This window comes from Oncorhynchus nerka, unplaced genomic scaffold (assembly GCF_034236695.1).
Source record: "Oncorhynchus nerka isolate Pitt River unplaced genomic scaffold, Oner_Uvic_2.0 unplaced_scaffold_2276, whole genome shotgun sequence".
Classification (NCBI taxonomy): Eukaryota; Metazoa; Chordata; class Actinopteri; order Salmoniformes; family Salmonidae; genus Oncorhynchus; species Oncorhynchus nerka.
In genome coordinates this window covers 5,036-17,849 of record NW_027039020.1, presented here as the reverse complement: position 1 = coordinate 17,849, position 12,814 = coordinate 5,036, and the positions used below count along the sequence as shown (strand labels likewise).

At 41.3% G+C, this 12,814-nt stretch overlaps 1 protein-coding gene across 1 annotated transcript in view; it reads right to left on the bottom strand.

The window, feature by feature from the left end:
• Positions 1 to 12,432, bottom strand: part of LOC115120788 (collagen alpha-1(XIX) chain-like) — a gene marked incomplete at its 3' end in the record, with an annotated part of 34,267 nt that extends 21,835 nt beyond the window's left edge. Inside the window, exons 1-5 of the mRNA XM_065014678.1 lie at positions 12,254 to 12,432; positions 11,565 to 11,840; positions 6,402 to 6,482; positions 3,375 to 3,542; positions 2,585 to 2,647 (exon numbers count right to left, since the gene is read on the bottom strand). Of these exons, the coding sequence (XP_064870750.1) occupies positions 2,585 to 2,647; positions 3,375 to 3,542; positions 6,402 to 6,482; positions 11,565 to 11,840; positions 12,254 to 12,397 (732 nt within the window). The remainder of the gene's footprint in view (positions 1 to 2,584; positions 2,648 to 3,374; positions 3,543 to 6,401; positions 6,483 to 11,564; positions 11,841 to 12,253) is intronic.
• Between the last annotated feature and the right edge of the window lie 382 nt (positions 12,433 to 12,814).

Here is a 12,814-nt window from a genome sequence, read left to right as displayed (position 1 = left end):
TCTCTCCCTTTCTGTCAAACACACTGACTCTTCTCTGGGGCTGTCTTTCTGTCAAACACACTGACTCTTCTATCTCTCACTTTCTGTCAAACACACTGGCTCTTCTCTGTCTCCCTTTCTGTCAAATACACTGGCTCTTCTCTCTCTCCCTTTCTGTCAAACACACTGACTCTTCTCTCTCTCTCTGTCAAACACACTGACTCTTCTTCTCTCTCTCTTTCTGTCAAACACACTGGCTCTTCTTCTCTCACTCTTTCTGTCAAACACACTGGATCTTCTTTACTCTCTCTTTCTGTCAAACACACTGGCTCTTCTTCTCTCTCTCTTTCTGTCAAACACACTGGCTCTTCTTTTCTCTCTCTCTCTTTCTGTCAAACACACTGGCTCTTCTCTCTCTCTTTCTGTCAAACACACTGGATCATCTTTACTCTCTCTTTCTGTCAAACACACTGGCTCTTCTCGCTCTCTCTTTCTGTCAAACACACTGACTCTTCTCTCTCTCTCTTTCTGTCAAACACACTGACTCTTCTCTCCCTTTCTGTCAAACACACTGACTCTTCTCTCTCTCTCTCTCTGTCAAACACACTGACTCTTCTTCTCTCTCTTTTTCTGTCAAACACACTGGATCTTCTTTACTCTCTCTTTCTGTCAAACACACTGGCTCTTCTTCTCTCTCTCTCTTTCTGTCAAACACACTGACTCTTCTTCTCTCTCTTTCTGTCAAACACACTGGCCCTTCTCTCTCTCCCTTTCTGTCAAACACACTGACTCTTCTCTCTCTCTCTTTCTGTCAAACACACTGGCTCTTCTCTGTCTCCCTTTCTGTCAAATACACTGGCTCTTCTCTCTCTCCCTTTCTGTCAAACACACTGACTCTTCTCTCTCTCTCTTTCTGTCAAACACACTGGCACTCCTCTCTCTCTCTGTCAAATGCACTGGCACTTCTCTCTCTCTCTTTCTGTCAAACACACTGGCTCTTCTCTCTCTTTCTTTCTGTCAGACACACTGGCACTTCTCTCTCTCTTTCTGTCAAACACACTGACTCTTCTCTCTCTCTCTTTCTGTCAAACACACTGGCTCTTCTCTCTCTTTCTTTCTGTCAGACACACTGGCACTTCTCTCTCTCTTTCTGTCAAACACACTGACTCTTCTCTCTCTCTCTTTCTGTCAAACACACTGGCTCTTCTCTCTCTCTTTCTGTCAAACACACTGACTCTTCTCTCTCTCTCTTTCTGTCAAACACACTGGTTCTTCTTCTCTCTCTCTTTCTGTCAGTCCCTTCGGCCCTCAGCCCTCCATAGTCCCTTCGGCCCTCAGCCCTCCATTTGTGAATTCACACGCTCATATGACATATACACAAGTGTCCCTATGCTGAGGGAGTGAAAATTATGGAGGGTGTATTAGACCCTCCGATAGCCACTTCAAAGGCTTCAGAGCGATGTGGAATCCCATAACGCACCACATTATTTTTGAGTTCGCACAATTTCACAAAAAAACAATGGAGAGGCGTAATGGAGAGCCACCTCTACTTGTTTGTGTCTGATTTCAAGGCTTGAAACACGTAGCAAATGAAATGTTGAACTGATACTGATGGTTATATATTGTAAAAGGACAGGGGGAATCTGAATTTCATGCTCGTTCTATTACTTTAGTTGATTCTGTCTGGGACTTATTTCCATTGTTAAATCATGGAGGATAACACCGCAATACAGTCTGGGACTTATTTCCATTGTTAAATCATGGAGGATAACACGCAATACAGTCTGGGACATATTTCCATTGTTAAATCATGGAGGATAACACACAATACAGTCTGGGACATATTTCCATTGTTAAATCACGGAGGATAACACACAATACAGGACATATTTCCTTATTTCTGTCTCCGTCTGTGTCTGTCTTTTCTATGTCTGTCTTTTCTATGTCTGTCTTTTCTTTGTCTCCGTCTCTGTCTGCCTCCGTCTCTGTCTGCCTCCGTCTCTGTCTGCCTCCGTCTCTGTCTGTCTCCATCTCTGTCTCTGTCTGTCTTTTCTCTGTCTGTCTTTTCTCTGTTTGTCTTTTCTCTGTCTCTGTCTGTCTTTTCTCTGTTTGTCTTTTCTCTGTCTCTGTCTGTCTTTTCTCTGTCTGTCTTTTCTCTGTCTCTGTCTGTCTTTTCTCTGTCTCTGTCTGTCTTTTCTCTGTCTGTCTTTTCTCTGTCTCTGTCTGTCTTTTCTCTGTCTCTGTCTGTCTTTTCTCTGTCTGTCTTTTCTCTGTCTGTCTTTTCTCTGTCTGTCTTTTCTCTGTCTCTGTCTGTCTTTTCTCTGTCTGTCTTTTCTCTGTCTGTCTTTTCTCTGTTTGTCTTTTCTCTGTCTGTCTTTTCTCTGTCTGTCTTTTCTCTGTCTGTCTTTTCTCTGTCTCTGTCTGTCTTTTCTCTGTCTCTGTCTGTCTTTTCTCCGTCTCCGTCTTTGTCTCTCTCCCTGAAATATGTAACTAAGGAAACACAACAGCTTTATCTCTGTTAGAATTGTAACTGAATTCTACAGGTACACTTGCACAGTCATGATGGTATTTATTGAGCCAGATAGATATTCAACATCTCCTTTACCTTGTCTCCTTGATCGCCTTTCTGTCCTGGAAGTCCTGCCAAGCCTGGTAGACCTTGATCACCCTACAAAGAACAAGAACATTTAATTTATGTAATTTACCTGAACTAGCTTGCTAATGACTGTCCGTCCACACATTAAAAACTCCCCAAAGACATGAGAAATTCCCCAAGGTACCCCTCTGTCTGAAGTCTGCTGTCAGAACACTTCCATGGACATTAGTGGAACCACCTCTGGAGATAGCGGCCATGCCTCAAACAAAGCAACTACATATTTGTGCCAAATTACTGCTAATAAGCTTTTATTTCCTGCCTTTGGTTGGCATCCAAGAAAACCCATTGGCATAAATGTGCTTTAATTTGGTATTTATTTTCTTGTTTAATACATTTGGTGTCAGCAGTGGGATATCTGAATGCATGGTTCCATTAGAACAGAACACTAAAACCCATTAGGATTATATTTGCTGTTTGGACATATTGTAGCTGAGGATTGTTCATCTCCGATCTCCTATATCGAGGTTGAGTTGAGTATTGATAAGTGGTCGCACGATTTGCTAGCAACAACATTGAGTTGCCACCAGTCGATACTTGACGTTCTGAAAACGCTTACCTGTACCTATTTTAGTCCTGTACAACAAGAAGTCCTTCCAAAGGGTGCTGAAATTCATACTTTTACTAAAAATGTTTATCGAATACAATGGCACCCTATTCCCTATTGGCCTTGGTCAAAAGTATTGCACAAAACAGAGAATAGAGTGCTGTTTGGGACGCAGGATATTTCTATGGACTGTACCTTCTCTGCTGAACATTGACATCTGTCACTGCTGGAATGCTGGACCCGCTGGACCCGAGCTGGCTGGACGGGCTGGGAGAGCATCCGGGGGAGCTGGCCTGCTCCATCTGTATCCAAGGGATTGGGAGTCACCCCTCCAGCACCAGGGCCCTCCCTGCTAGGCTCACACTGTAGGATCAATACAAAGATTTACAGTTGGGATTTTTACTATTCTGTTGCCTTACAACCTGGAATTAAAATAGATTTTTGGGGGGGTTGTATCATTTGATTCACACGACATGCCTACCACTTTGAAGATGCAAAATATTTTTTATTGTGAAACAAACACAAAATAAGACAATAAAACAGAAAACTTTCATTACTATTCCCCCCCAAAGTCAATACTTTGTAGAGCCACCTTTTGCAGCAATTACAGCTGCAAGTCTCTTGGGGTTTGTCTCTATCTAGCCACTGAGATTGTTGCCTATTCTTTAAGGCAAAACTGCTCCAGCTCCTTCAAGTTGGATGGATTCCGTTGGTGTACAAAGTCATACCACAGATTCTCAATTGGATTGAGGTCTGGACTTTGACAAGTCCATTCCAAGACATGTAAATGTTTCCCCTTAAATCACTCAATTGTTGCTTTAGCAGTATGCTTAAGGTCATTGTCCTGCTGGAAGGTGAACCTCCGTACCAGTCTCAAATCTCTGGAAGACTGAAACAGGTTTCTCTAAAAAAAAATGGCCCTGTATTTAGCGCCATCCATCATTCCTTCATATCTGACCAGTTTCCCAGGTCCTGCCGATGAAAACATCCCCACAGCATGATGCTGCCACCATCGTGCTTCACTGTGGTGTTCTCGGGGTGATGAGAGGTTTTGTGTTTGTGCCAGACATAGCGTTTTCCTTAATGGCCAAAAGCTCAATTTTAGTCTTGTCTGACCAGAGTACCTTCTTCCATATGTTTGGGGAGTCTCCCACGTGCCTTTTGGCGAACACCAAACGTGCTTCCTTATTTTTTTCTTTAAGCAATGTCTTTTTTCTGGCCACTCTTCCGTAAAGCCCAGCTCTGTGGAATGTATGGCTTAAAGTGGTCCTATGGACAGATACTCCAATCTCCGTTGAGGAGCTTTGCAGCTCCTTCAGGGTTATCTTTGGTGTCTTTGTTGCATCTCTGATTAATTCCCTCCTTGCCTGGTCTGTGAGTTTTGGTGGGCGGCCCTCTCTTGGCAGGTTTGTTGTAGTGCCATATTCTTTCCATTTTATAATAATGGATTTTTATAACCGAACCCTGATCTGTACTTCTCCACTCCCTGACCTGTTTGGAGCTCCTTGGTCTTCATGGTGCCGATTGCTTGGTGGTGCCTCTTGCTTCGTCATGTTGCAGACTCTGGGGCCTTTCAGAACAGGTGTACATATACTGAGATCATGTGACAGATCATGTGGCACTTGCACACAGGTGGACTTAATTTAATTTGTTAATTAGTTCTGAAGGTAACTGGTTGCACCAGATCTTATTTAGGGGCTGACTACATATACACGCACCACTTTTCAGTTTTTTTTATTTTTTTTATTGTTTGAAACAAGTTTTATATTTTATTTCACTTCACCAATTTGGACTATTTTATATATGTCCACTGTTTAGACACATTACTCTGCTATTTAAGGGCCAGTTTCCTGGAACCACCTTAAGCCTAATCATTTCATGTTGTTATTCAATTATGTTTTCTAGTTCACTTGAACTTGAGTCCAGGGCTAGACAGAATTTTGGTCTAGAAAGCAATGTAAAATCTCCATTGAAAGTGCTATTTAGTTTAGGAGTAGGCTTAATTTGGGTATAGGAAACCAGACAATTATAATACAACACATGTTGAAATGCAGTTCTCAAATAGTCTGAAATGTAATAACAGTACAGTACCACTACCGTATTTATAATCAGTTAATGTCCAATGATTCATTGACCCAGTGAGATACCTTAATTACTGTGGAACTAGATGACTGTCCCAGGGGAATGAGGAAAGGACAATACTTAAGGTTTTCAATGCCAATACATTATTTCCTACCATATTGACTGAGCCCCAATACTGAAACTCAATGCACACTGAGATAACATCCTGGTTATGGATATATATTATAACTGTCAGAGGCCAAAGGTGAGAGGTCACTGAAACACACTATTTCCAACCATATAGACCACATGTGACCTAGCACATTGAATCAACATAACCCAACACTCACTGAGATGACAACATGGTTATGAATACATGTAGGCCTAACTGTCAAAATGTCAAAGGTCACTTCTCCTTTTAAACACAGTTAGCAGTCCAAATTGCACGCTTTTTCCTATGGGCTCTGGTCAAACGTAGTGCACTATACTGGGAATAGGGTGCTATTTGGGATTCATCCACAGTCTGTAAGGTCACTCTCCATTGACCTGGTCTGCAATATGATCTAACAGAAGAATATCTATCTATCAATCTATCAATCAAATGTATTGATAAATCCTGTTTTACATCAGCAGCTGTCACAAAGATATTGCACAGTAATTTGGATAAGATGTCCCCTATGGAAGAAACATCCTTCAGTTGGGTAGTTTTCAAGAAGGACAAACACAACTCAACCAGATTATGTTACATATTGCCCTTAAATTTAAATATCGACCAAGAAGCCAGTTCCACTGCTTTAAAAATATATATTCCCCTCTTACAATTGGCTCATTCACCCCCCTCCACTCCCCTCACTCATTCATCCCCCTAACTATTCCCCAGGTCGTTGCTGTAAATGAGAACGTGTTCTCAGTCAACTTACCTGGTAAAATAACAGATAAATATATATTTTTATTTAAAAAAACATAATCTGGGACTGATTTAGATCTGGGAAAGCAGGTGGGTGCAATTAATTATCAGGTAGAACAGAGAACTAGAAGTACTCCGGAATTCATAGGGTAAGAATTTAATAACCCTGCTCTACTGTATATCAAGCCACGTCGAAGGTCTCATGTATGTCCTAAAATGTGTACTGTACATAAAAGGAGTGTAAAATATTTTACCGTAGATCCTGCCTGCTCACAGCAGTTCTCCATCTCAGCCAGGTATGGGTCACAGTAGATCAGGATTTGTTGCAGTTCGATCTGGAGAGAAAGACATCTGTTAGGGACATTATGATGATTCAGATATAGAGAAAAACTAACTTTTTAAAATGCTAACAATGTATATTTTGAAATATGAAACATGTTTCTTTGACCGAAACTAACCAACCCCAGCAAACCAAAATCGGTTCTGTGAAAGTTCCCAGAACATTTGTTTGTTCATGCAAATGTTCTTTTAGAATGCTTGTATAAAACATTTGCCTGATGCTTCAAGAACATTCAAGATCTTTCTTCAAGTTCTTTAACAGGTTCCCAGAATGTTTCATTAGGTTGTGGGAACAGTCTGGTGGGAACTTTTGGGGACATCACAAAAGATATGTTCCCCAAACACAAAAGCTGTCCAGTTGGGCCTCCGCTTCTAGAAAGGTTCTTTAAGGGTGCAAAAACATGAGATATTACAAGTACGTTCCCAGAACACATTTCCTCTGTTCTTTATAGGTTCCAAGAATATTTCATTAGATTGTGGTAACACTGACTGGTCAAGAGATATGTTCCCAAAACACAAAAACTGTCCAGTTATGCAAACATTCAGTTACCACATAAAATGTTATTTGTCACATGCGCCGAATACAACAGGCCCGTCAGGAAGTCCAGGATCCAGTTGCAGAGGGAGTTGTTAGTCCCAGGGTCCTTAGCTTAGTGATGAGCTTTATGGGCACTATGGTGTTGAAAGCTGAGCTGTAGTCAATGAACAGCATTCTCACATAGGTATTCCTTTTCTCAGGTGGGAAAGAGCAGTGAGGAGTGCGATTGAGATTGCATCATCTGTGGATCTGTTGGGGCTGTACGCGAATTGGAATGAGGCTAGGGTTGCTGGGATGATGGTGTTGATGTGAGCCATGACCAGCCTTTCTAAGCACTTCATGGCTATCGACGTGAGTGCAACAGTTCGGTAGTCATTTATGCAGGTTACCTTCACTTTCTTGGACACAGGGACTATGGTGGTCTGCTTCAAACATGTAGGTATTACAGACTCGGTCAGAGGTTGAAAATGTCAGTGAAGACACTTGCCAGTTGGTCCGTGCATGCTCTGAGTACACGTCAAGGTAATCTAGCCTTTCCGATGTGAGCAACATCTGTTTAAGGGTCTTGCTCACATCAGCTATGGACAACGTGATCACACAGCTGTCCAGTTTCCATTTGTAGTCCGTAATAGTTTACAAGCCCTGCCACATCCAACGAGCATCAGAGCAGGTGTAGTATTCAATCTTAGTCCTGTATTCACGCTTTGCCTGATTGATGGTTTGTCTGAGGGCAAAGCGGATTTCTCATAGCGTCTGGATTTGTGTCCCGCTCCTGAAAGCAGCAGCTCTAGCCTTTAGCTCATGAGGATGTTGCCTGTAATCCATGATTTCTGGTTGGGAAATGTACGTACTGACACTGTGGGGACGACGTCGTTGATGCACTTATTGATGAATCCGGTGACTGAGGTGGTATTCTCCTTAATGCCATTGGATGAATCCCGGAAAATATTCCAGTCTGTGCTAGCAAAACAGTCCTGTAGCGTAGCATCCGTCATCTGACTACTTCCGTGTTGAGCGAGTCACTGGTACTTCCTGCTTTAGTTTTTGCTTGTAAGCAGGAATCAGAAGGATATAATTATAATCAGATTTGCCAAATGGAGGGTGAGGCAGAGTTTTGAATGCATCTCTGTGTATGGAGCAAAGGTGGTCTAGAGTTTTTTTCCTCTGGTTGCACATATGACATAATGGTAGAAATGAGGTAAAAAGGATTGCCTGCATTAAAGTCCCCGGCCACTAGGAGCGCCGCTTCTAGATGAGCATTTTCTTGTTTGCTTATTGCCTTATACAGTTCATTAAGTGCTGTCTTAGTGCCAGCATCGGTTTGTTGTGGTAAATAGATAGCTAGGGAAAATATAGATGAAAACTCTCTTGGTAGATAGTGTGGTCTACAGCTTATCATGAGGTACTCTCCCTCAGGCGAGCAATACCTTGAGACCTCTTTAATATTAGACACCAGCTGTTATTCATCTTACCAGACGTATCTGTTCTGTCCTGCCGACGCATGGAAAACCCAGCCAACTGTATAAAATCTGTGTCGTGGTCCAGCAACATTATGTGCAAAATAAGTTACAAACAATGCGAAAAACACACAAAAATAACACAGTTGGTTAGAAGCCTGTAAAATGGCAGCCATCCCCTCTGGCGCCATTCCCATGATGATGGTTTTGGAATCGTGCATGGCCATGCAATCTTGGGTGAACGGGGAGTACAGGTGGGGACCAAGCATGCACCCCTGAGGGTCCCCCTTGTTGAGGATCAGCGTGGCAGATGTGTTGTTGCCTACCCTTACCACCTGGGATCATCCTTGTAACATCAGGTGAATGTGTTTTGTACCCCAAAAGAAACATTGTAGAATCATCTACATAACTGGACAGTTTGTTGTTTTGGGAACATATATTTTGTGATGTACCCTGTCATGACGTTGGCCTGTGGGTAACCTTTTAGTGAATGTTAGGAGAACGTTACCTGTGGGTAAGGTTTATGACCTCCCCCCATAAATACCTTTCTCCCTTGCCTATCTCTTGACTCATAGAGAGGAAAGGAAAGGAACCATATTTCGGTAATAGAACCAGTTGAAAATATGCGTTGGTACTTCATGAATATGATGTCAGTTCGGTTGTCATCTGAGACATTATGACTGATGACAGGACGACCTAAACAGTATCTGGGAAAGTCTACACATTATAGTTATCAGATTCACATGGAATTGTTGTGCAATTCAAATGTTTAACCTGTTGCTCCTACCCTCTACTTTTTTGAACATTTTGTTAAAAATCGCGCAACATTTCAGCGCCCTGCTACTCATGCCAGGAATATAGTACGTTCATATGGTTAGAATGTGTGGATAGGAAACCCTCGGACGTTTTTAAAACTGGTTAAATCACGACTGTGGCTATTACATAACGTGCGTTACATCGGAAAGCGCAGGAAAACCTGATCACAGAAAATGGAAATAAATATCCTTGCGCCACTTCCAGCAATTGTTAACAGTGAGCCGAATTAGATAAGACCGAGCATTCAACTCCCACAGCATCCCCATGTTGTCTAGAGTCTTGTGAATTGAATCATATTTGATTCTTGGTTGAACCGAAAGAGGGGCACGACTTACCTCCGGTCTCCGCCCAGATCATTCCGGAAGAGCTCTCTCCTGAAATTTTTTCCAAGACGACAGCTAATGATATTTACATCGCCTACGGATGATTTTTATCGCTTATTAACGTTTACTAATACCTAAAGTAGCATTACAAACATATTTCGAAGTGTTTTGTGAAAGTTTATCGTCTACTTTTGAATTTTAAAAATGACGTTACGTTGTGAAATCGCTGTTTTTTTCGTTTATCACACAGTCTACATATAACGATATCTTGGCTTTATATGGCCCGATTTAATCGAAATAAAGACCCAATAGTGTTTATGGGACATCTAGGAGTGCCAACAAAGAAGATGGTGAAAGGTAATGACTGTTTTCTATTTTATTGTGCGGTTTGTGTAACGCCGAAATGCTAATTATTTTGTTTACGTCCCCTGCTGTGCTTTTCTGTTGTAGTGTATTGGTGCATGCTATCAGATAATAGCTTCTCATGCTGTCGCCGAAAAGCATTTTAAAAATCTGACTTGTTGCCTGGATTCACAACGAGTGTAGCTTTAATTTGATACCCTGCATGTGTATTTTAATGAACTTTTGAGTTTTAACTAATACTATTAGCATTTAGCGTAGCGCATTTGCATTTCCAGAGCTCTAGTTGGGACGCAAGCGTCCCAAGTAGAGGTAAGAGGTTAAATATACAATTATTTGTGAAAAGATTACATGTAATTTTAGCTTCCAAATTAGATATTTGGGTTTTCATATTTTACGATATAAAGCCTTGACGAAAATGTAACCTCCTGTTCCGAGGACGATTGTTCTTCAAATCTTCCCGCTCTTTCACTCAAACCCAACCCCCGTCCTTTGTGTAACCAGCTGTCATATCTGTTCCGTCCGCTAGGGACGTTATCCTTTATGACATCATTTGTAATCAATGTATGATTCATTCTGTGTATATGTAATTCTGTGTGATTAGTTAGATATTTAGTAAATAAATAGTTAAACCCAATTTTGTATTGCTGATTCAACTTGCAAGCCAGGGTTCGTGAAGATAACCAAGAATTTACAACTTTCAGATGAGACTGAAATAAGGTGACGATTAATATTGACTGCTATTGATGTAAAATATTACTAGGTCTTTAAGAGTTTATTCGGAAGATAACAGCTCTATAAATATTATTTCATGGTTCCCCGACTTTCTAGTTAATTACATTTACATGATTAGCTCAATCAGGTAATATTAATTACGAAGAAAGGATTTTATAGAATAGTATGTCATATCACTTAATCCGGCATAGCCAAAGACACGACAACCCTCAATGATCCCACCAGACTGTTCCCACAACCTAATGAAACATTCTGGAAACCTTTAACGAACAGGCTAAATGTGTTGTAGGAATGCTCTCGCAACATCAGGCAAATGTTAAACATTCATCACCATGAATGGACCGCTTTTGTGTAACAAGAACATTTGCGACAACCTAACAAATGTTCTGGGAACTTTCACAGAGCCAATTTTGGTTTGCTGGGAAATGTATTTATTTATTAATTAAATTATTTCATTACCTGGAAGCCCAATGAGAACTATTGAGGAATGTTCTGTGATGATTGTTACAGGTGTTGTGCACAACATTTTAGTGAATGTTAGGAGAATATTCCAACAAAATTTCATTAAAAATATTTTTTGAAAAATAAAATATTTTGTTATCAAAAAGGGATGTTATTATCCAGGGGTTAGATAAAACCCTAACTAGAACTTAATGGGAATCTTAGCTAATGTTCTGGGAATGTTTCCGGTTTGCTGGGACCCTTCTAGACATTGCCCTTGAAGGCAACCATATATAGTTACTGTATGTTTAAAAGTATAATGTCGATCTCATGGACTGTCAGTCATGCTCCGTCTATGAATTTCAGAACGGTTATATTTCCAGATTGTGGCTTTAGGCCTAAACGTACATCTACAGGCCGTCCATCCTCCACCCGGGTTGTAATCAGCGTATATCCGCTGGGGTCGATTTCATCCTTCTCGTCTGTCAGCCTCCTCTCTATTAGTTTACAGTCCATGTAAACGGAGACGATGCTGCTCTGGACCGCCACACCCAGCTTGTGCCATTGGCGGTCAAACAGGGTGTGCAGGTCTCGGCTCTTAAAGGTGTAGTGGAGGCTGTTCTTCAGAAGGCCCCGGGCTGAGAACTCCACTGCTCGTTTAGCACCGTCCAACACTACAGACACCTGAAGATAGAGCCGGAGGACATTAAGACATTATATTGTCTCATAACAAGTTATAAAGCTTTATACCTGCCGGTAAAGTGTTGCCTTCCATTCATTACCATTACCATCAGGGTCATGGTAGATACAAGCATCAGTCATGGCATGAAAACGTTGATCAATTAACCAATGGTTAACCAACCGACAGACCGACCTACTGACCACACGGCCCACCGACTTGACTGACCTACCAGCCAACGGACCTACCAGCCAACCAGCCGATGGACCGACTGACCTGCTGGGTGAACTGGCAGAGTGAGTGAGCGATCGACTGATCAGTCAATCAACCAACCAATAAATCAATATAGATCCAAACCCAATTCAATGCTATACATCCAGACATCAAGAATATCCTTATAGTGGACACTCAGACCTACCTGGGTACCTCCCGTCTGGTCGAATATCTGCCACAGATACCAGCGGTCTTTCTTAGTGGTTTTCCTCAGCCGGAAGGTGGTAACTAGAGAATATTCACTGGACAGACCATTGGGGAACACCAATCTGAAATAAAAAATGTACATTGTTCGAGCTGCATATTGTGAAATTGAATCACAAAAATATATGAAACTTAACAATGGGCCTAACAGTGAAAATATTGTTTCGGAACTTTCAGTCTTGGTTGGAAGAGCATTAATAGTTGACGTAGAAGATTTTACCCATAAAATTAGCATTTAAATTTGCAAAATGGACTGTCAAAAATAAACATTCAGAATGAATAAGAATAATCATGCTGGATGTCTTATAGCTTTCTATGACTGTGTAGTAAGAAAACCAATCAACTTGAATCACTTGACAACGTTCTTCTATAGCCCCCTAGCACAAAATGGCCGCTTACATATAAAGCTAGAATTTTATGCCAAACATGATTCATCAGCCAGATTACATTCAGCATCCCTGTCATTCCATATCGAATAATCAGTTATTCAAACTTCAATTAC